We start from the raw sequence: 22,807 nt of genomic DNA, 5'->3' as shown, positions 1-22,807 counted from the left end.
AATAATAATAATAATAAATAAATAAATAAATAAATAAATAAATAAGTATATCACATTAAAAAAGAAAGTATGTCACCAAATAATTTATTATCCGAATTATATATGAATCAAATTGATAATATGAGGAATAACACTACAAAAATCAATAACAAGATTAGGGACTTACAAAATCTTTCTTAAGATCATAGAAAAAAACGTTTATATTTGTGTAATATATAAAACAATATATATATATATATATATATGAGCAAAAAAAGTCCAACTATTTTAAAGTAAATTTTTTTTTAATATTTGATTAATATTCTTGTATTTAGTACTTTTTTTTTGCACTTCCTCTTAGTTAAAAATATAATCATTATAATTTTTTAGTTATTATTGTTAGGGGTGTTTACAGATGGGATATGGCTGAAATTTCGATCCAATCCGCACTAAACTCATTAGATCAAATTCGATATTCGCACTTGTTATGTTTGGATCAGATATCAAATATATCCATAAAATAAAAAATATTAAAAAAAATTATTTTTATAAAAAAAGTCAATAATTTTTTTGCTTACTTTTTTAAATATATTTACTTCTATCTGATTAGAGTGTAGATCCGATTCGATCCTATCTAATTACAGATCAGATCACATCCTCAAATTACAGATCAGATACGGATAAATACTGTAGATTTATATGGATATGATCTAATCTATGAACACCCCTAACTACTACTATAGGTTCAGTATTGCAAAAGAATGCTTCTTTTATTATAAACCATTATTAGATCTTAATTACTATTAAAACAACTTAATTGTCAACAAAGAGATAATACTTGTTGGTCTCTAAAATTATGTTCATATTTCAATCCATAGTTATAAAAATCAAACTGGATCAGCTGGTTCGACCAAAAAATTAGTGAACTGGACTAGAATCGGATCCTGGTCCGGTTCGGTTTACTCCTTAGACCGTTTAAGGAATAAAGCCAGCGTGAACCGGTAAGAACTGGTGCAAACCGGTCTAACCGAACTGGTCTATACTTGAAATTTTTTTTAAAATGTCTCTACAAAATCTCGAACCAAGAACCTTGGAGCAAAAACAACCTCTACTTGCCACTTAGTCATTGCACTTCTAAATATTATATTTGACAAATACTAATTATATAGTATAGATAAATATCTAATTTAATTTAATTTTTGTTTTTTTTTTATTTTAAAATTAATTATATTTTAATTATATACCATTATTAATATAAATATAAATTTCACTAAAAATTTATTAATTTACTTGATCTATTTTATTGCTAGTATTGTGATTAAGGTTATTTGTTTTGATATTAGTATCAAAATTTACTGATATTATAGTTAGATGATAGGCTTTGTGAATTAATTATTTTTTTTATTGTGTCAAAATAAGATACTATTGCAGTATTAAAATTTTATGGTTTTTTTTATATTAGTTATTTTTAGAAGTTGAGACTTGATTCTTCATAAAATGTTAGTGAAAATATGTATTTCAAATTTTAATTTTAAGTTTTTAATTATTTAATATTTTATATTTACGTGAGACCGGTTTTATCGGTCCAACCAGTGAACCAGTAACTTGACCGGTTCGATCACTGGTTCGGTTCTAACAACTATGTTTCAATCTAATTCAAAAATTTTGATTTACTCAATTTAGTCTCCCAACTTAATAGTTATGACTCACATTTGTTCCTAATCTTATTTTTGTCACTGTCTCACAAAATCGTTAACGACATGCTGAAATGGACTAACGACTGCTATATTATACATTCTAGCGACTGTTTGATGTGACAATTGAAATTTTTTTACCTTATTTTTTTAACTAAACACTTAAAACCCTAATATGAGTCACGAATACCTAAGTTAAAAAATCAAACTAAGTAAATTGAAACTTTAAAAATCATATTAAAGCTCGAATATAAGTTCAAAATAGAACTTTAACTTATGTAGTGATTAATTTAAATGAGAATCAAATAAATCAAAATTCAACATAATTTTAATCAATGTTTTTAAATTCGAAATTTCTATACCTAAATTAACTAAGATTTTTCTTTAAATTAAAAATTTAATGAAATAGTGACTTTAATTATCTTAACCAATGTCCTAATTAATTACTTTTATGTCTTAAAAAAATTGTATATGAGAAGAAAATAATTAATTTGTCTACTTTAATAAATAATTATTTTACTAAAATAAAAGAAACTATTTTTTTAGAATTTTTTAAGAACTAATTAATATTATATATATTTTGTTACACTACATTTAGTTATAAAAATTTTATTTATTTCTAATGCTTATATTAAAAATAAAAAAAATTAAATTAGTGAATCTTAATCTATCATTAAACACTAGATACGCGTGGTTTCGTTTCCGAGCTGGAGAGCTCCCCGCGACTCACGCCGGTTCCACTCCGAGGTGGACGGTCCCTTCCACCGTGGCACCTCCTCCACCTGGCCCCGTTTTTCCGACGGTGCATGTGCTGCTTCGACCGTGGCACCTCCTCCAGCTGGCCCCGTTTTTCCGACGGTACATGTGCTGCTCTGACACCAGTCGTCACGTATCCATTTGTGCTCTTCTCTCACGCAACCTCCCATACTTTTCACCGAATCGCTGAGGCAAGCTTCGTTCTTGATGGATCTGTTTCGGTAGGTAATGATTTCTTTCAACCCTAGGAGCTTTGCTCTCGTCTCCAAGTTTCGTTCCGTGTTCCGTACCATACGGTTTCTAGGAGCCGTGTTCTCCTGGGAGTTTGTTCCTCGCCGTTCATCCGGTTTCCGGATTTCCCAATTTTCCGCTCATATTCAATATCTCAGATCCCTGTGATGGATTTTGGTATCTGTTCCGCGATTGAACCAGGTTTTATTGTCTATTGTTTCTGAAATCTCTAATTGTGCAAATTTTGATCTTTTCCGGTTTCTGTTCAATGTCTAAGCGAGATTTTATTTTTTAGGGTTTGTGAAATTCCTAATCTTTGAGATTTTGTTCCGCGATTTACACTGATTTTATTGTATATGGTATCTGAAATCCCTAATTTTGCAAATATTGATGATTTTGTGAATGGTTTCTTAAATCCCTAATTTTGCAAATTCTCTTTCAAATTTTGATCCGCGATTTACACTGGTTTTATTGTCTATGGTATCTGAAATCCCTAATTTTGCAAATTCTGATGATTACTGGTATCTGTTATATGGGTAAGGGACATTTTCTTATCTAGGGTTTGTGAAATTCCTAATGTTCCAATTTGTGATTGGGTATCTGTTCCATGTTTTAGGCACATGTTGTGTGTAGGGTTTGTGAAATTTCTAATTTCAAATTCGGTTTCTGATATTGTTTTCTTTTTGTGGGTTCATGTACTTGGTTACATTTTTTGGGATTTGCTGTTAACTTTCATTTTGAATTCATTGTCAGATGTTCTTTTGTTACCTGTTCATTTCTTTGTAGCATGGCTGTTCTGTTTTTATTAATATATTTTTAATTTTTTAGTTTCTGTACATTCAATCTCATGGTTTTCTTGCATGTTGATGTCATTGATAGATTTTAACTCATGTTTCTATATACTTTTTTTTTCAACCCATCTGCTGTTTTCAATATATCTTTACCTAACATATTTGCCAACTGTTATAGTCATCAGTAGAATGATTGTTTGGGTACTTGATTAATGGGTTCCCTCTGGCGTGTAGATGTATTGTAGTTGGTATGCTCTCATATGTCAGTTTCTGGTCCGTATTTTTTTATTTATTGAAAGTTTCACTTGTTTTCTGTGCTTTTGTGTTGGTTCATGTTTTGCTCCTATTATTAGTTGTCTCTATGCCATTGAATGGAGATGATAATGTGGGAGTGCCTATCAAGTTATGGGCTTTCTATTTAACCCATATGGTGACTATTGATGTGATTGATATGAATCGATTTTCTTCATTTATTGAAAGTTTCACTTCTTTTCAGTTTCTTTGTGTTGGTTCTTGTTTTGATCCTATTATTAGTTGTCTGTGTGTCATTTCAAGGATATCAGAATGTGGGAATGCCGCCTATCAAGGTATGGGCTTTCTATTTAACCCATTTGTTGACTATTGATGTGATTGATATGAATTGATTCATAGCATTTTCCTCATTGAAAGAAAGATTATTTATCTCAAGTCAACTTCATTGTCAGTTTTTTTTTTATTATTTATGTAAAAATTATGTTGATTGTGTTAAATCTGTTTATATTTCAGCTGTTGGATGGATATACACATCCTTGGCCCCAAGTTAAGAGGTTAATTCAGAAAAGAATGCCCTTGTGTCAGTAAAATGGCTTCATGGTGTTCTTTTTCTAACTAGCACATGTGTTTAGCCAAAGAAGAAAGTATCCAGCAGTTCGTCTTCCCATGAAACTGTGTTCTCTACACCTAATAAGGTTCTGTTATATATTTTTTATTGGAAATTGGAAATTTTGGAATCATTATCAAGGTATGAGGTTTCAGTCTCATCCTTTTCATGAATGTTGATGTGATTGACTGATTTTTATTCATGTTGCTCTATGCTTTTGTTCCGTTTTGTCTGCTGCTTTGAATGTATCCCTACCTAATAGATTTACCAACTCTTATTGCTATCGCTAGAATTATTGTTTGGGGTAGTTGGTGAGTGCCTTCCATGTGGTCTAGTGACATGTAGCTGGATTGTAGTACGTGAGGTGTAATATGTCATTTTTTTCCCCTATTTTTAGATTTTTCCAAAGGTTCAGTTATTTTTCCTGTTTTTGTGTTGGTTCAGCTTTTGCTCCTATCATTAGTTGTCTATGTGCTATTGAATGTTGATGAGAATGTGGGAAAGGCTAACAGGGTATGGGCTTTCTGTTTGACCTATTTGGTGACACGTGATGTGATTGAATTGAATTGGTTCATAGCTTCTTTCTCATTAAATGAAAGATTTGGTTATTCAATTCTTTTGTGGGTTTATCTTGTTGGTTACAATTTTTGGGAGTTCGTGTTAGGTTTCATTTTTATCTCATTATCAGATCTTTATTTTGTTACCTGTTATATTGTTTGTTGCAGGTGTTTTGTTTTTTTCATGAATATGTTTTTAAATTTTTTAGTTCCTGTTTGTTGAACAAATCCCTTTTGTTTTTAAACTGTTTTTTGTATATAGAAACATGTCCCATTATGTATGTTTGATGTAGTATTCGCGTGAAAATGTGGTATGGATACATAATAAGGTTGTGGTGTATATTTTTCATTTGATAATTCGAAATTTGTGAATCATTATCAAGGTATGAGGTTTCAATTTCATCCCTTGCATGAATGTTTATGTCATTGACCGATTTTTACTCATGTTTCTGTATAGTGTTTTGAAAGTATCCTTATCTAACCAATTTATACCAATTCTGATTGTCATTAGTGGAATCATTGTTTCTGGTATATGATTACTGCCTTCCCTATGGTGTTATGAGCTGTATGTTTACTGTAGTAGTTGTGGTCTCATATCTCAATTTGTCAACCCTATTTCTTGATTTCTTGAAAGGTTGGTTTTTTTTTACTGTTTTTTTTGTTGGTTCAGGTTTTGCTCCTATGATTAATTGTCTCAATGCCATTGAATGGAGATGATAATGTGGGAGTGCCTATCAAGGTATGGGCTTTCTATCTAACCTATTTGGTGAGTGGTGATGTGATAGATATGAATTGATTAATAGCTTTTTCCTGATTGAATGAAAGATTTGGAACTTCAATTCAAATTCATTGTATATTTTTTTAATTATTTATTTATATAAAAATTGTTTTGTGTTTCAGCTCTTGAAAAGACATGCAATCTTTCTGCTGAATTTGAGATGTGATTCACAGAGGAAGTGGCTTTCTTAGACTAAGATGGTATCACCTTAGTATTTGTGTTACTAGAACTGCCCCAAAGTTTAACTGATTTTCACAATTTTTTCGATGCCTATTTTCTACTGATAATTACAGAAAAAAATATGGGATACTCTGGTATTTGTGTTACTGGTTGCATGTGGATTGTCTCCATCATTATGAAAGAATGGGTTTCGTAACTAATCTATTCTATTAGTGGTGATGTGAATCACAAATATTGATGTTTATCCTGTTGTTTTTTTATTTCTTTTTAAGTTCAAATGAATTTGATTACATTTTTCTCTTGATTGTGTTAAATGTGTTTGATATCTCAGCTGTTGGATACCTCCTTGTGCTGAACTTAAGAGGTTCATTAAGAAAAGAATGCTCTTGTGCAAGTAGAATTGGTTCATGTTATTGTGGATCTAACTACCGCGTGTCATTACACAGAGAAAAAAGTTGATGTGATTGACAGATTTTTATTCATGTTTGTTTATACTTTTGTTCCCATTTAGCTACTTTTTCCAATGTATCCCTACCTAAGACATTTACCAACTCTAATTGCCATCATTAGAGTCATTGTTGATTGTAGTTGGTGACTGCCTATTTTATTGTTTCTCGAAATTATCACTACTTTTTCCTGTTTTTGTGTTGTTTCAGCTTTTGGTGCTATCATTAGTTGTCTATCTTCCATTAAACGGGGATGAGAATGTGGGAATGCCTACAACATGGTATGTGCTTTCTATGTAACCTATTTGGTTAGTGGTGATGTGATTGATATCAATTCATTCATTTATTCTTTCTCATTAAATGAAAAATTTGGTTATTCAACTCCACTACCCTGCATTTCCCTCCTCAATTTGATTTGAATTCAAAAAGGTGAGATTGTATCCTGGATTTTTTCTATAAAAGGATGGTTGGTGAAGCACATTGAATGCACAAACATTCTGATTTGTTGTGATTGTTCGTAACCTGAAATTAATTCAGATTTAAAGTGTTTACATTTACATATATTTCATCAAGTCTCTTTATCTCCTTTCTTTTTACTGCAATGCCTCCACCATTTGATATGATTTCTAAGATGCATCCTCCTAGAGAGGCTTTGAGGCTGAAAGTTAGGGTTCTAAGGCTTTGGGTTGTACCCTCTTTTGGTAACCATGAGGTTCCTAACTCAATGGAGATGATTCTCCTTGATGAACATGTTAGCCCCTATTAGTTTCTCTTTTAAATACGGTCTTACTTGCTGTTTTTTAAGTTTTCAAATTAAAATTATGTGTTTCATTAATCTGATTTGTTGTTTTGTTCCATTTATAGTGTGGAAAAATTCAAGCTACTGTCAAGAAACCACTCCTTAATAGGTTTAGGGATCATATAGTTGAAGGACAAGTTTATAGAATGGCATATTTTAGTGTTGTGTCAAATCATGGTAGTTATAGAGCAACTTCCCATGAATTCAAATTGGTTTTCCTTCACCGAACCACTGTTGTAGCTGTTGATGAAGATGTTATCCCTAAGACTTGTTTCAACATGTTTCCTTTTTCTGAGCTGCTGAACATGACCCAAGATTATGATTTTTTAGTTGGTGTGTATATCTTGCTGCTGTTCTGTTATTTAAGTTTTTTAAACAAATCCTTTTAATAGTTAATAGGTTGTGTTTATTTGGAATAGATGTCATTGGACTTTTAACTTCAGTTGGAGAAGAGAAAGAATATGCAAGAGAGGGAAAAATTGTGAAAATGATTGCATTGGAATTAACTTCAAAAGAGTATGTTCATTGAGTTATTTTCTGCTGCTTTCTCTTTATCTTTTAAATATCTTTTTTGCTTGTTTTCTGTTTGATTCTTTGTGATCTTTTGAGTTTCAGTCTTACAGTGAGATGTGCATTGTTTGGGGATTATGTTAATCAAGTAAATCATTTCCTTGCCTCTGGGTATGTGGAGCAGCCTGTTGTAGTTATTCAACTTGCAAAAGTCAAGTTCTTTCGGGGTATGTTGCTTTTTTTTTTCTGCACATCTCATGGCTGCTGTAGGTGTTGTCTCCAAGAAAGTTTTGCTAGACTCTTTCTTTGTTTCTGTGTAGGTCAAGTAGGTCTTCAAAATGTGATGTATGCCACTCAAATGTTATTTAATCTTGATATTCCTGAAGTTGTTGAATTTAGGCAGAGGTTAGCATGCTTTCTTTTGTTGATGTTTATGTTTATTGTATTTTTTTTTTTACTAGGAATCTGGAGTAACAATTACAAATATTTGCATTAATTTTCTTTTAGTATGATTGAGCAAGGTGGCAGTGGTACCCAGCCACTGTTTATTGCAAATGAGGGTAAGGTTCTCTCCTTGGAAGATGACTTCATGCGTCTAACTAGAAAGTGCACTATTGAAGAGCTTCAAGATAACAATCAGGTTGTCTTCTTTTGAGTTAGTTGTGTTTCTGTTTGTTTTATACACAAATGAGCGAAAAAGAAAATCAAACAAGGATTTCCAGATCTATTTTTTCATTCATGTTGTTAATTAACTTTGAAATGCCCATTGAATAGGAGGGTTCTTTTATCATTTTTGGTGCAATCCAAGGTATTGTTGAGGATGGAGGTTGGTGGTATTCTGCTTGTGTGTGTGGAAAGGGTATCTATCCTCAAAATGGTGCCTATTACTGTGATTTTTGTTTGAAGCACATCACTAATGTTACTCCAAGGTCAGAATTTTTATTGAAAAATGTGTTCTCATTTTGTAGAGTGGACTGTTTATAAAAATAAGGTTTCTTGGTATTATGTATTTGAATGATTGTCTTCCCCCTTTGTTCTTCTCTCTCCAGATTTAAAATTAAAGTGACAGTTGAAGATCATACTGGGGAGGGTATTTTCCTTCTCTTTGATCGTGAGGCTTCCTATTTGCTTAAGAAATCATGTGCTGACTTGTTTACTGAGGTTCATGCTGTTGTCAATTTCTGTTATGATCGTTACGTATTTAAACTCTTATTGCATATGAATAGGAGCATGACTTACACAAATCTGTTCCTGCTGGAAAAGCTGATGTTGGTATTAAGAAGGAGTCTTCTGATAGTTTTATCAAAACTGAGAAAGATGCTGGTGATTGTGCTGGGATGTTGTGTAAATCCCCAGTTCTTATAGATTTTTTGGCTGAAAAACAGCCTGTTATTTCTGTGGGGACTGAATTTGTTGGCTTAATTGATGGTGAGCATGGAAAGGAAGAGAAAACTCCCAGCAATGATACTCTTAGTGATGATCTTTCTGTTGAAATCGATATATTGCTTAGCTCAACGGAAAAAGAAACTCAGGTGCTGATGTATAATATTTTATTCCTCATTCTTATGTGTGTTGTTTCTAATTGTATTTTGCATTCTTCAGTGAGATTCATATGTTTTTTCAATTTCTTTCTCATAGGAGCTGTTGTCCCATGTTCTTGAAGCACCTTCCCAAAATGGAGAGAAGCTTACCCATGAAAATCATGTTGTCACCTCCAAGAGTAAGAGAAATTTGAATCCTCAGTTTGAAGAGGTTGCTGTTGATGCAGATGGGCGTGGGTTGAAGGTTGCTAAGGTTAATGGAGTTTGATTGAAGGTGTGGAATTGAGCTGATGTGTCTAGGTGTAGGTGTCTTATATAGTTTATCTATAAGTATTTAGGAAGGCTTGTGGTTCCAAATAGATGGACATGTAATCATGCTGGCTTGATGGTATTTTGATTTGACTTTTTTGGATTGTGTCCAACAAATAGCATTGTTAGATATAGGGGTTTTGCTTTTGTGATTGCTCGTGTAATGTGCCAAGTATGTCTATTCTGAACTCCTCCTTTTTGTAATAGTGACTTTGCTAGGGATTGGACACATTTTCAATGTTGATGACTCTTTAGGTTACATACTATAATATGTAGCCAGATGTTGGAATCCTTCTTATCATAGGGGAGACAGCCATATGTATTTGTTTTGATCACTATCAGTCGAATTTTAATGAAATGCAGCAGTTCTTCTTTTGTATTTGTTTATTTGTTTACCGTTGTACAATTTTTGCTTTTCATGTTAATGTTGATGCCCCTTAGTTATTAGTGTTAGTTATAAAGGTTTATTTTCCTTCATTTTGTCTCTTATCAAAGGTGTGCATGGTTGTATCAGTTTTTTGTTGGTGTGTTTCAAATATTTTGCCCCGATTCATTCCCCTACTCCTTCCCCTTTTTTTGGTTATTTTTTTTCCATTTGTTGCTTATAGAAACTTAAGTGTGTGCATCTCTCTTTTCAATGAATTAGGTTTACTCCTTGCTTTTCAGATTTCAACCTTTTTTTCTGTTTAGTTTGAGTAACAAAGATGTCTCATAACTCAGTTCGTGCTAGAGAGTATAGGCGAAATTGTTTAAAAAGAAAGCGAACACAAACTCATCATCGAAATGCGAGAGGTTAGTTTTGGATTGAGATTCATGATATTTTTTAGTGGTTTATACTCCAATTTTTACTGATTTGATATATATGCGATTGTTTGTAATTTTTTTGTTTTCTTTTGTAATGCTTTAGAGGTCCTTGATTCCTCGGTGCCTGTTTTCTCTTTGAATGATTATATGGGTAATTTTTATTGCTCTCTTTATATTTTTGTATTTAATCTTTTTGTTTCTAATAATCTATTTTTTTATATGTTTTCAATGTCTTTATTTCTTCTTATGTTTTAGAAAATTTATTTGACGTGTCCCAGAATGTTAATCAGAGTTCACATTTGACTTTGTCAGGTATAATAATATATTTAAGTATTTTATCCCATTTTGATTCTTTTATGTTAAATTATGTTTTAAGTTTCTTTGGTTTATATGTAATAGCAAATGTATTTAAGTCATTTATTATTGTTTTTTTTATGCTTTTAAACCCAAAAGGGTTATTTTAACTATTAGTAGGCCAGAGAGTTACTAATTAAACATATGTCTAGACTTTTGTACTGAGTCTCTTTTTAATTTGACAACTCAATTAATATTTTGTATAATTAAACGTGATGTAAGGTAATTTTAATAACCGTAAATTGTGATAAGTTTTTATTAAATTAGGTAATGTAATCGTGAAATTGTTTAGTTCTTGTTTACATGGTTGAAAGTTATTGAAGTACCTAATAGTTGATTCAAAGCTCACAGTCATTGAAGGTAATTAGATTAGCTACTGTAAGCCTGACCATCTGTTGTATGTAGTAAATATAATTAATATCATTGTAAAATTCTTTATTGAATTGTTTAGATCAGTAGATATGTTTAATTTATATAGTTCTTTCAAACATACATAAGGACTACTTCCTTTTTGGTTATTGAAGGTTTTAGTTGGTTTTGTTCGCTTTTTGGAAAACTGGCCGGTTTTAAGCGGTTCACATCCTTTTTCGGTTCAAACCTAAACTTGATCTGGTTATACTATCGGTTCGAATGGTTCGTCGGTTTAATAGGCTGAACCGACAGGTCTGGTCTGATTCTTATAGCTATAGTTTTATGTCATAATTAGTAGTTTTACATTAAAAAAAATGTTTAATTAATTTGTCCATTCTTTTAATTTTTGCAAATCTTCTCTCTGTTCCATATAATTATTTTTTTTAGTTCTTTTTGTCAAAATTTGTTTTTTTTTTCAGCTTCTTCAATTATCCCTTTGTTGATAGTGATTTGGTCAATTGTATCGCGATCTATTTACAATAAATACTGTCATGCATGGATTGAAGTCAGAAAAAAAGAAAGGCTTGGTAGCGAATTAAGAGAAAAAATTGTGCAATGACTGAATTCAAGTTAAAAACAATATATGGGAAATTGTTTTGTTCATTTTCATACTTTATTATATTTGTAATGTTTACCTTACATGTTCATTCTTAAATAATTAATTGAATTTTTATTACATGAATATTTTCTTTTCTATATTTGGTTGTTGAATATATCTTTGCATAACTTTGTCTTATTTTAAATCAAAATGGATGATATAGACCAATCAGAAATATATGATCCTTCGATAAATTCATTCAGTCAAGTTGGTTCTGTTATTGATCATCCTCTGTTCTTGCAAAGTGAGATACAAGGTATGCTCTCTTTCTTAAATCATATATTATTGAAGAATAGTAAAATAGACTGTTTATTTATTTATTGTTAAAATATCTGACTGTGATTATGTCGTGAGATGTTATTCAGTAACTGTAAAATAAAAATAGTGTTTTGTGATATATTGTCCTCACAAGATTCAAATGAGTCAAGTATTTAGTCTATATAATATCTTTATACTAATGGTTTATTCATGTTGTGTTGAATCTATTTCGTGTCATATAATTCAGATGAGGTTCTTTTATTGTTGTGTATATTTTTCTCAATTTTATATGTACCAGGTTGCCTTGATGTTGGTGACCCTAACTATGAATGTTCAATTTGTGGCGCGTGTTTCTGGTTATTAGAACGTGTTGAAAGAGAGTCTACAGTTAATCGTCCTATTTTTACTGCTTGTTGCTCAAAGGGAAAAATCCAGTTACCTTATCTTCAAAAGCCCCCAGATCTGTTATATGATTTGATCAATGGACATGATAGCAAGAGTTTGTATTTCCAAAAAAATATTCGATCTTATAACAGTATGTTTGCCTTCACGTCTCTTGGCGGTAAGGTAATGGATTCTGTGAATGATGGGAGGGGTCCACCACAGTTTATAATAAGTGGTCAAAATTATCATCGGATTGGAAGTTTGCTCCCAGTTGCTGGTGAGAAGCCCAAATTTGCACAGTTATACGTATACGACACTCAGCATGAGATAATGCATAGGCAGCAAATCTTTGGGTATGTGTGTTTGAAACATTATTGTTTAGCCTTTTTGTTGTATTTTCCTGATGTTTTAGTGTTATCTGTATTGGAAAATAGGTTTATAGCTGTGACTTCATAGTTATACTGTGTTTTGTTTCATTTATAACATGCTATTAGTCATTTTTTGCTAATAATTATATATCAAAATATGTTACAATTGTATTTTGTGTGGGTTTTAAATATATTTTGTGGTTGATATATATTTGTTTTAGGCAAACATCTGAGATAGATAAAGAATTGATAACTGAGTTGTTGCAAATGATCGATACTCATAATGTCATAGCACAGTCTTTTCGAAGAGTTAGAGAATTATATGAGTGTCATCCATCTGAGATTTTCTCATTGAAGTTGTATTCGCAACGGAACGTTGATCGAAGAATGTACAGTGCTCCCTCTTGCGATGAAGTTGCTGCTTTGATTGTTGGAGATTTTGATTCGTCAGACCATGGTCGTGACATTATTGTTCGATTTACTGGTGGTCGATTGCAATGTATATATGAAACTCATGCTCTGTATTGGCCCTTACAGTATCCTCTGTTGTTTCCATATGGCGAGGATGGTTATCAGCTGAACATTGGTTATTGAAGTGAACAGCCTAGATATGTTCCTGGAAGGAGAACAAGAGTTTCCCTCAGGGAATTCATATGTTTTCGTCTCCAGATTAGGGAGCACAAAGATGGAATTATTCACAAGTCTAGGCGGTTGTTTCAACAATTTGTTGTTGATTGTTTCACGATGATTGAGTCGCAGAGGTTGTATGAGATTAGAATGAAGCAAAGTACAATTAGAGGAGAAGTCCTTCAAGGAATAGAGGAGGCTATGCGTCGTGGCGATGATGAGGCTTCTTCAATTGGGACACGAATCATTTTGCCTTCCTTCTTTACTGGTGGTAGACGTTATATGTTTAACGGTTATCAGGATGCCATGGCAATTTGTAAACATTTTGGCTATCCAGATTTATTCTTCACTATTACATGTAATCCAAATTGGCTTGAATTTCAGCAGTTCACGAAGCGAGAGCGAATTCCTATCGCTGATCATCCTGATATCTCTTGTCGTGTCTTTCATGCCAAGTTGAAGTGCCTCCTTAATGATCTCAAGGAAGGTGTGTTTTTTGGTCCACTTAATGCAGGTAAGTTCTTTTCTTGGTTAGGATTTCAATTTCTGTTAGTCGTGTTTGGGATGTAGTTGTTTGGCTTATTCAGAATGTTTTTTGTATATTTTAGGTATGTATACTATTGAGTTTCAAAAAAGGGGTCTACCGCATGCACACATGCTACTGTGGCTTAATGCGGAAAGCAACTTACAAAGTGTTGAAATTGTTGATGAATTCATCTGTGCCGAGCTACCCAATCCACAGAAATTTCCATCTCTTTATAATGTTGTCACCAAGTACATGATCCATGGTCCCTGTGGTCGACTTAGACCGAGTTCTCCTTGCATGAAAGATGGTAAGTGCTCAAAATTTTATCCGAAAAAATTTGTTGACCAAACGAGCTTTGATGAAGATGGCTATCCAATATATAGACGTCGTAATATGGGTGTCACAGTGAAGATCAATGATGTCGATATCGACAATAGATTTGTTGTGCCCTATAATCCACTATTGTTAATGAAATACCAAGCTCACATAAATCTCGAGTTCTGTAACAAGTCAAACGTTATCAAGTATCTATTTAAATATGTTAACAAGGGTCCAGATCGGGTGACCGCAACTGTTGGAGAGAGATATGATGTTGGTCAATCTTCTCAAGTGGTTGATGAGATCAAACAGTATTATGATTGTCGTTATTTGTCACCGTCTGAATCCATGTGGAGAATTTTTGCTTATGATATTCATCAAAGATGGCCGTCGGTACAGAGGTTGACTTTTCATTTGCCCAACCAGCAACATGTTGTATTCGATGATGCTGATATCAGTACTCATGTTTATTTGCGGAACAAAGATTTGCTGACGATGTTTATGGGTTGGATGATGGCCAACAGGCGGTTCCCAGAGGGGCGGTCTTTAACATATGTTGAATATCCAGGCAAATTTGTCTATTGTTTGAGGAGTAGGGAGTGGAAGCCAAGACAAAGGGGATTTTCAATTGGAAGATTGAGTTTTGCTCATCCTTCATCTGGTGAACTTTTCTACATGCGGATGCTTTTGAATGTCCAGAGAGGTTGTACTAGCTTTCGTAGTATAAGAACCGTGAATGGTGTTACATATGATACATTTCAAGAGGCATGTTCCGCCATGGGATTCTTGATAGATGATAATGAGTATGTTTCTGCTATTAAGGAAGTTGCTGAGTTAGCGTCGGCTGCGCATCTAAGGAGGCTTTTTGTGATGTTGCTGTTATCTGGTTCCATGGGAAGACCTCTATTAGTTTGGGAGCAAACTTGGACTTATTTGTCTGATGATATTCTTTACCGTAGAAGACACGAGCTGCGATATCCTGGTAAGATTTTTGTTTGTTCTGAATTTATTACAAGATAGGTAGGCACACACGCATCCACACAGTAGAGAAGTTATATTATGGTGCTAATATTTATTAATTATTGTTGAACGTAGATCTTACTATGAGTCAAGACGAGTTACAGACATTTTGTTTGTTGGAAGTTGAGAGACTATTGCAGAGTAATGGAAAATCATTGAGAAATTATGCTGGCATGCCCGTTCCTAATAACTCTTTAGTCTCTCAATTTAGCAATTTGATGCTGTTGCGTGAGTTGCAGTATGATACTGTTTCTTTGACTCGTGAGCACGATGCAAATGTCTCCAAGTTAAATGAAGAACAGAGGGTGGTCTACGATAAAATTATTGACTGTGTTTCGAATAAGAAGGATGGGTTCTTTTTTGTGTACGGGTTTGGTGGCACTGGAAAAACTTTTTTATACAGAGTTTTGTCAGCTAGATTGCGATCTGAGAAAAAGATTGTTATCAATGTTGCTTCTAGTGGTATTGCTTCTCTGTTGTTACCTGGTGGTAAGACGGCTCATTCTATGTTCAATATTCCTGTTGATCTGACTGAAGACACTGTTTGTCGGATTAAGAATGACAGTCCAAAAGCTGAGGTATTTTGGTTGGCCGATTTGATTATTTGGGATGAGGCACCGATGACTAACAAATTAGCATTTGAAGCGCTCGATAGGACGTTGCGGGATATAATGGTTTCGGTCTCTGATAGGAATAAAGATTTACCTTTTGGTGGCAAGGTGGTTGTTCTGGGTGGTGATTTCAGGCAGGTGTTGCCAGTTATTCCAAAAGGTTCGCGTGCTGAGATTGTGATGGCTTCCATAAATTCTTCTATCATTTGGAAATACTGCGAAGTTCTGCGATTGACAACAAATATGAGGTTAGCAACCGGATCGGAACAATCAACTGCTCAGGAGTTAAGGTCGTTTTCAGATTGGATACTTCAAATCGGTGAAGGTCGATGTGGAGCAGTGGTCAACGATAAACTTTTTGTTGATATTCCTTCTGATCTAATCATTCCTGTCTTGGAAAATCCAGTGGAAGATATTGTAAATACAATCTATCCGAATTTGGTTTAGAATTTTCGTGATCCAAGCTTTTTCCAGGATAGGGCAATATTGGCTCCGATTGTCGAGAATGTTGAAGAGATAAACAATTATATAGTTGACCTGTTGCCCGGTGAGGAGAAAAGTTACCTCAGTGCTGATTCGATATGTGGTAGCGATGCTTATTCTGATGTTGATGTTGATTGGATAACTGTTGAATTCTTGAATCAGATTAGGTGTTCTGGTCTACCTAATCATTTGTTGAAGTTGAAAATAGGCGTGCCTATTATTTTGTTGAGGAATATTGATCCGGCTGGGGGTTTGTGTAATGGGACTCGACTTGTCGTGCGAGATCTAGGGACAAATGTGATTGGTGCCGATATTGTTTCTGGTAGCAATGTTGGGGATAAAGTTTTTATCACTAGAATGAATATGATTCCTAGTGATACGGTTATACCGTTTAAATTCCAACGTCGTCAATTTCCGGTTTCTTTGTCGTTTGCAATGACAATCAACAAAAGTCAGGGTCAGACATTATCAACAGTCGGTTTGTTCTTGCGTCGTCCTGTGGTTTCTCACGGTCAGCTTTATGTAGCTCTTTCCCGAGTTAGGAATAGAAATGGTCTTAAGATTTTACTTTGTGATGAGGGATTAGTTGATGCTGCCAAGACTGAAAACGTTGTATTTAAGGAAGTTTTTGATAAGATATAATGTATTTTTTTGTTATATGATTCAGTTTTAACTGTGTAATTTATAGTTTTGATTTTGTGTATATGTTCTTTGTAGAGGGACATCTTCTTTGGGGTATTTTTAAAATTGTCTCAAGCATTTCGTGTGCACTAGATGCATTATTGTTTATGAACCATTAGTTTCTATTAAAAAAAAGTTAAATGATGTTGTGAAGGAAAAGTATTCATACCTTTTATAAATATAGAATATATTAGTTGGAGAAAAAGAAGTATACGTTACCAATAAATATATAAATAAATAAATTGCATAATATATACTGTATTTAAAAGAAAAAAAAGAAAGAGTACTCTGAATCAATAAATTTCACGCGATTAATCATTAGTATCGGAATAACTGGTTTAAATTGCATAATATATATTGTATTTATAATTATGTGATACTGTATAAGTAGATAATTGTGCTTTTTTGGATAAATTTGATGATTTATATGTTCATATTTCGTTTTTTTTTATTTGGAAAAGCTATTTTTTAAATACAGTTATTTTATTTGATATGAAAAAGATATGAAAAATGTATTTCATTATGTGGTTTTAAAAATATTCAATTATAATCTAATTATATATTTTGTTAGGAAAAAATTTCTTTGTGCTTTCTCTCTTCTATTTTTTTTATTATTGTTTTCGTTTTAATAATTAGGTCAAATTCTAATTTCATTTTTAATATTTTAAATCTTTTATTTTAGTGCAAAATAATTTTACGCCATTTTAGTATTATTTCAATGTTAAAATTGGTACAAATTTTATATATTAGGAAATATTTTGTATTAGAATATTCAGATTTAAAGTATTTAATTATGTAATAAAATGTTATGCATTTATTATGGTTCATCTGTGTTCTTTTTTTATATTATCCTTTGATTTCTATATAATGTAATCAAATGGTCTATATAAATGCGGGATATTGTATAAATAGATAATTGTTCTGCTCATTTAAAATAGGTTTAATTACTCTGTTAGTCCCTATAGTTTCACGAAATTTTCAATTAAGTCCCTATACTTTTTTTTCTTTTAATTGGATCCCTACACAAATTTTTTTTTTCAATTAGGTCCCTACCGTGACCAAACAGTTAGATTTAACGGAATATTCCCTTACCGTGACCAAACAGTTAGATTTAACAGAATATTCTATTCCTAAATTAAAGATTCTCTAACTTTTTCCTAAATCTCTAATTCTCTTTCATTCTTATTTTTTGAAATACCAAAATAACCCTCCCACTCCCGGGGTTAGCATCCCCAAGTGACCTTCGGTCCTGCCTTCTTTGAACGAGGAAGCTCATCTACGGCGGCGGCAGCGGCGCCAGCCACTTCGGTTTTGTCGGCTTCTTTGGCGTCCAAAGACTCCAGCGAGGCCATGACCATGAAACTCCAACGGGACGCGACATTTTCACGATGAGAGAGATTGGTGTCAAGAGCACTGACGGAATCTCTAGGAAGGCGGAGAGGTCGCTTTGACTTCATTTTCTTAGGTGAGGGCTCGCTGGAGAGGTGGCCGTTTCCGGCGGAGTTCGCCACGGAGGTCAGCCGCACGCTAAAACCAGAAGGGTTCGCGGTGTTCCATTTGGTAAACCCTAATGACACTTACAGCTTCAATTCGTTCCTTGATTTGTTTGATTCTTGCTTCGTATTAGTGAAATCGCGTTATATCAAAGGGTTTGATTCTTCAATGCCTCAAATACGGGAAATTGCTTTGAAGAAAGAGTTTTATGATGTTGATGCTGTTCATAAATTAGTAAAAGTTGATTATTTTGGGGGTGGTGAAGATGATTCAAGTGACAAGTATTCTGTTCCAGAGTATAAGCATGATTTAGTTAAAAATGCTGAGCCTTTGATTCCTATGGAGCCACTGAAACCGTGGATAACTTTGAAGATAAAAGGTTTTGATTTTGCTGTTTGGTTGAAAAATACTGTTTCAAAGAATGATTTTGTGGTGGTGAAGATGGATGTGGAGGGCACTGAATTTGATTTGATTCCAAGGCTGTTTGAAACTGGGGCTATATGTTTGGTAGACGAGATGTCGGCACCGGGATTCAAGAGGTATATTTCGTCTAGATTCTATTCTCCTCCTTTTGAAGCGTTAGGGTTTCCTTCTCCAGTTTCAATTCCTTTTTTCCTGATAATTGTTACTGTTTTTCTTATGCATCGTTTAGTTTTTTAGTTGTTTGGTTTCTGATCTAATCATGGTGATTGTTACTTTTTTTTTTCAAATCAACGGTTCTGTCATATGTTTGTGGGTTTCGTGTTTCGGGAAAATAAATTTTTTCTTGGGGGTTTTGCTGAGTATAATTTATATGATGTTCTTACTTCTATTGGACTGAAGTTTACTGTAGTGTTAGGTATACTTGACTCCTGAAATTCTGTTCTTGCTTTATTGTGAATTGTCAAATCAGCAATATGTGGTAGGTACTTGCTAATTTGTAACATGTCTCTTCCCACATTGTTTTTGCTCTTTTCCTATCAGTATTTGGTTACTTGTGATATCGTCCTAAATGATGTGTGTAGGGATATCAGTCTATATATGCCTATTAGTCTATCTCTGTCCCATATGTGAAGCTTTCATTGTAAGCTTTAGTGTTTGTTAACTTTGGGAGTTTATAACTCCAACTCCTGTGTTTATCTTCTCTTATTGGTTCTGAAAACCTCTCTTTATATTTTCTTCTTTTGGTGTTCTTGTTCTATATATGTTGGGAATGAATAATCCTGTTGATTTGGTGGAGAAAATCACTCCCTGGAGGGAATCATGGAAGGTGCATGTTAAAGTTGTGAAGTTGTGGTACCAGAAGAATACTGCTTTGGATCCTTCTCAAAATCTGTTGCATATGGTCTTAATGGATGAGAAGGTCAGTTTTATTTTATTTTAGGGTTTCCTTAAATCAGTTTTATTTTATTTTAGGGTTTTCTTAAGTTGTTGCCAGTTTTCATTTTTTTTAAATATGCTGAAGGGAATTTTTATTCTTTGTTGCAAACTGATATGTTTTTGTTGTTTTAAATTTTTTAAGAATTGTTACTATGCTCTTTTCATTTTTTTTTTAGTTATGTTGAAGGGAATTTTTATTCTTTGTTGCAAACTGATATGTTTTTCTTGTTTTAATTTTTTTATGAATTGTTAGTATGCTGTTCGTATACTGAAATTTGTTAATAAATTCAAAATAATAACCATTTTTTTTAATTGCAGTTACACAAGATCCAAGCTACCATTAGAGATGAGCTTATATCAAAGTTTGCTGTGTCTCTAAATGAAGGTGATCTGTATTTGATAACCAATTTTACAGTTTTGCCAAACAGTGGTTTGAACAGAGTTACCAAACATCGGTTCAGGCTTTTGTTCCAATACAAGACCTCTATTGTTTCTGTGGTGTCTCCAAGGATAACTCATTCCGGGTTGTGTTTTACATCAATAGATGAAATTGATCAAATGACAAAGGACCACAATTTCCTTATTGGTTTGTACAAGTTTCTTGCTCTACTCTTTTAGTATCATAGTATTCTGTTTTAGCAAGTGTGCTTTCTGATTCAAAATTGTATATATTTCAATTTAATTATTAGACTTTGTTGGGATCATTACTGGTGTTCGAAAGGAAAGAGATGTAGCATCATATGGGAAGCTCATCAAAGCAGTTGTGCTAGAAGTTTTTAGTCATGGGTAATATGTCTTTGAGTTTCTCCTATATCAGTAGTTATGTTCTATGTTCTATGCATTCAATTTTTTTTTGTTTGTGTTCCAGGCTTTATGTTTATAACAATAAATATATAGTTACATCCTTTTGATCTTTTGAGAGTTATTTCTCTAGGAAAAAGGTCCAATGCAATGTGTTTGGAAATGCTTGTGATCTCTTGGAATATGAAAACTTACAAAAATATCCAAGATCTCCACTGATTGTCCTTGAGTCCTTTAAAATCAAAGCAATTGAAGGTTAGTTTCAGGCATATTCAGGGAATTTTTACTCTAATATTTACTTTTCTGAAATCTGATGTTTTCAGCTTAATATGGTTTGAGGCTAATAGAGTAGTATTCTTTAATGCAGGTGGAGTAATTCTACAGAATGTGATCAATATCTCTAGATTATTCATTAATCCAGACATTCCTGAGTCTGTTGAGTTCCTAAGCAGGTTAGTTTTGATAAGAGTTTTGTAGATCTACAAGCTGCTTTGGTTATTTAGTTGGTATTCATGTATATGTTTTGTGTTATGAATATTAGTTATTGTGTCTTTTATGTAGATTTAGTGTAGCCAGTTATGGATTCTCAAGACTTGTGACCAATGACCTTGGATACTTAACTTCTAAAGTTGATGGTGATTATTTCAATCCCAAAGAGATCAGTAGTATTCAAGATCTTGATGTAGATAACAGGGTACTATTTTAGATTGGCAAACTCTGCATTTAATACTTAAACTTTAATTTCTTAAAGATGTGTGTTTGTGTTTATATAATTGTTTTTTTAATTTTACAGGATGCTCATTACTTTGTAATGGGGACAATTAAGGAAGTTATGGATGAACCAGATTGGTGGTACTACTCATGTGTATGTGGTCATCCTGTTGTTGACCATGAGGATCTCTACCTTTGTGATGCTTGTTGTTCATGTGTTGAACATGTTATGCTCAAGTAAGGTTCATATGTAACTCTACTATTCAATGCATTAATTCTGAATCTTTTGGATTTTTGGTTGGTTTTCTCTTATGTGTCATTCTATGTGTTGTTAAGCAGCTTTAATTTATTGGTTTTAGTTATCATTCTTGGTTGTTAATTGTGTTAGGTATAGGATTCGGGTAAAGATTCACCATGCTGGGTGTGATGTTTTGTTTGTTCTGCTTGATAATGCGGCAACAAAACTATTTGGAAAAACCTGTTCTGAAGCATTTCTCAGGATAGACGAAGAATTCCCTCTTGATCCTAGTGTGCTTGCAGTATCAACTCCTTCATATTGAACCTCATTTAATACTTATTATATATTTTTTTTTCAAGTTTATTGACTCTTTTATACTGAACTCTCAAGGTCTGTCGGTCATATTCTCCACAAATGTTTGGTGATGTTGTTGGAGAGCATAAAGTTTTCAAGGTTGAAATTCTTCCTGTGGTTGATCCAGATTACTTCGGGTCCTTTAAAATTGTAAATGTGTTTAGTGATAATTCTGAACCAGCTACAAGTGATGATTATATGAATGTATGATTTCTCACTCTATGTTACAACATGTTCATTCATTTTTCTTTTTTCTGAATCAATGGATTCGATGCTTATTCTAACCAAATTATCCCAGGCAAGGCTTCATGATCCGATTTTTCCACCAATCTACGATGCCTGTTTGCAGTATGGAATTGGGGAAGATTACAAGACTCAAGTAGTTTGTGATAATTCTATTCAATCAGAAACTATTGAAGATATTATTACTGATCTTATTTCACCTAATCGCTGTTATTCTGATGTTGAGAATGTATGTTTTTTTTGCCTCATTTCTTATAAAATCTGTTGGTTATTTCTTTTTGTTATTCTTCTTACATTTTTTGCTAAAAAGTCAGTAATTGATAGTTTTGTAAATTATTTGAAATTTGAAATGCTGTATTAATTTTTTCTTTGCTGGCAGGGTGGTTTTGTTTTCATTCTTGGAACTATATCATCTGTTTTCAAGAATCATAAGTGGTGGTTCTCAACTTGTTTATGTGGTTCTCTTGTGTCAGCTAATAAACAAATTTTATCATGTGATCTATGTCAGCTTCAATGCATTGATGCTGTCCCAAGGTGTTTTGTTCTTTAGTTTTGTTCTGTTTTGCTAACTGATTATCATTTCATGTTAACTCAAAATTTCCTTGTTTTTTCTTGGTTTTCAAGATTCTGCTTGAAGATTGTAGCTTCTCATGCAAATGGCAACAATATATTTGTTCTCAAAGATCGTGAGGTTGTGCAACTGATAAAGACAAGATGCTCCACCTTTTTGGATA

General features: G+C 33.0%; 3 protein-coding genes across 3 annotated transcripts; all 3 read left to right on the top strand.

Moving 5' to 3' along the window:
• The first annotated feature begins 6,102 nt into the window (after positions 1–6,102).
• LOC127746704 (uncharacterized) lies at positions 6,103–8,054 on the top strand. The gene is made up of 6 exons (XM_052260703.1): positions 6,103–6,552; positions 7,136–7,403; positions 7,490–7,586; positions 7,686–7,807; positions 7,901–7,985; positions 8,042–8,054. The coding sequence occupies exons 1-6, from the start codon at positions 6,550–6,552 to the stop codon at positions 8,052–8,054; spliced, it is 588 nt and encodes a 195-aa protein (XP_052116663.1). The 5' UTR covers positions 6,103–6,549.
• Positions 7,960–9,389, top strand: LOC110280586 (uncharacterized). Its single transcript, XM_052260702.1, has 5 exons — positions 7,960–8,220; positions 8,355–8,509; positions 8,630–8,741; positions 8,807–9,112; positions 9,219–9,389. Exons 1-5 carry the CDS (start codon positions 8,089–8,091, stop codon positions 9,387–9,389), a joined length of 876 nt encoding a protein of 291 aa, XP_052116662.1. The 5' UTR covers positions 7,960–8,088.
• A 3,962-nt stretch (positions 9,390–13,351) lies between these two features.
• Positions 13,352–16,834, top strand: LOC107485990 (uncharacterized). Its single transcript, XM_052260701.1, has 4 exons — positions 13,352–13,748; positions 13,843–15,060; positions 15,174–16,126; positions 16,184–16,834. Exons 1-4 carry the CDS (start codon positions 13,352–13,354, stop codon positions 16,832–16,834), a joined length of 3,219 nt encoding a protein of 1,072 aa, XP_052116661.1.
• The last annotated feature ends 5,973 nt before the right edge of the window (positions 16,835–22,807 follow it).

Source organism: Arachis duranensis, chromosome 4, assembly GCF_000817695.3.
Source record: "Arachis duranensis cultivar V14167 chromosome 4, aradu.V14167.gnm2.J7QH, whole genome shotgun sequence".
Taxonomy (NCBI): Eukaryota; Viridiplantae; Streptophyta; class Magnoliopsida; order Fabales; family Fabaceae; genus Arachis; species Arachis duranensis.
This window is presented reverse-complemented; position numbering and strand designations above follow the sequence as displayed.

Excerpts from the sequence above, each read along its gene's own strand:
- LOC110280586 (XM_052260702.1), top strand. The coding sequence starts at position 8,089 with ATGATTGAGCAAGGTGGCAGTGGTACCCAGCCACTGTTTATTGCAAAT. Across the intron at positions 8,510-8,629 it reads ATCACTAATGTTACTCCAAG|ATTTAAAATTAAAGTGACAG; the intron begins GTCAGAATTTTT and ends TTCTCTCTCCAG. Across the intron at positions 8,742-8,806 it reads GTGCTGACTTGTTTACTGAG|GAGCATGACTTACACAAATC; the intron begins GTTCATGCTGTT and ends GCATATGAATAG.
- LOC127746704 (XM_052260703.1), top strand. Across the intron at positions 7,404-7,489 it reads AGATTATGATTTTTTAGTTG|ATGTCATTGGACTTTTAACT; the intron begins GTGTGTATATCT and ends TATTTGGAATAG. Across the intron at positions 7,808-7,900 it reads AAAAGTCAAGTTCTTTCGGG|GTCAAGTAGGTCTTCAAAAT; the intron begins GTATGTTGCTTT and ends GTTTCTGTGTAG.
- LOC107485990 (XM_052260701.1), top strand. The coding sequence starts at position 13,352 with ATGATTGAGTCGCAGAGGTTGTATGAGATTAGAATGAAGCAAAGTACA. Across the intron at positions 13,749-13,842 it reads TTTTGGTCCACTTAATGCAG|GTATGTATACTATTGAGTTT; the intron begins GTAAGTTCTTTT and ends TGTATATTTTAG. Across the intron at positions 16,127-16,183 it reads AAAATCCAGTGGAAGATATT|GATAGGGCAATATTGGCTCC; the intron begins GTAAATACAATC and ends AGCTTTTTCCAG.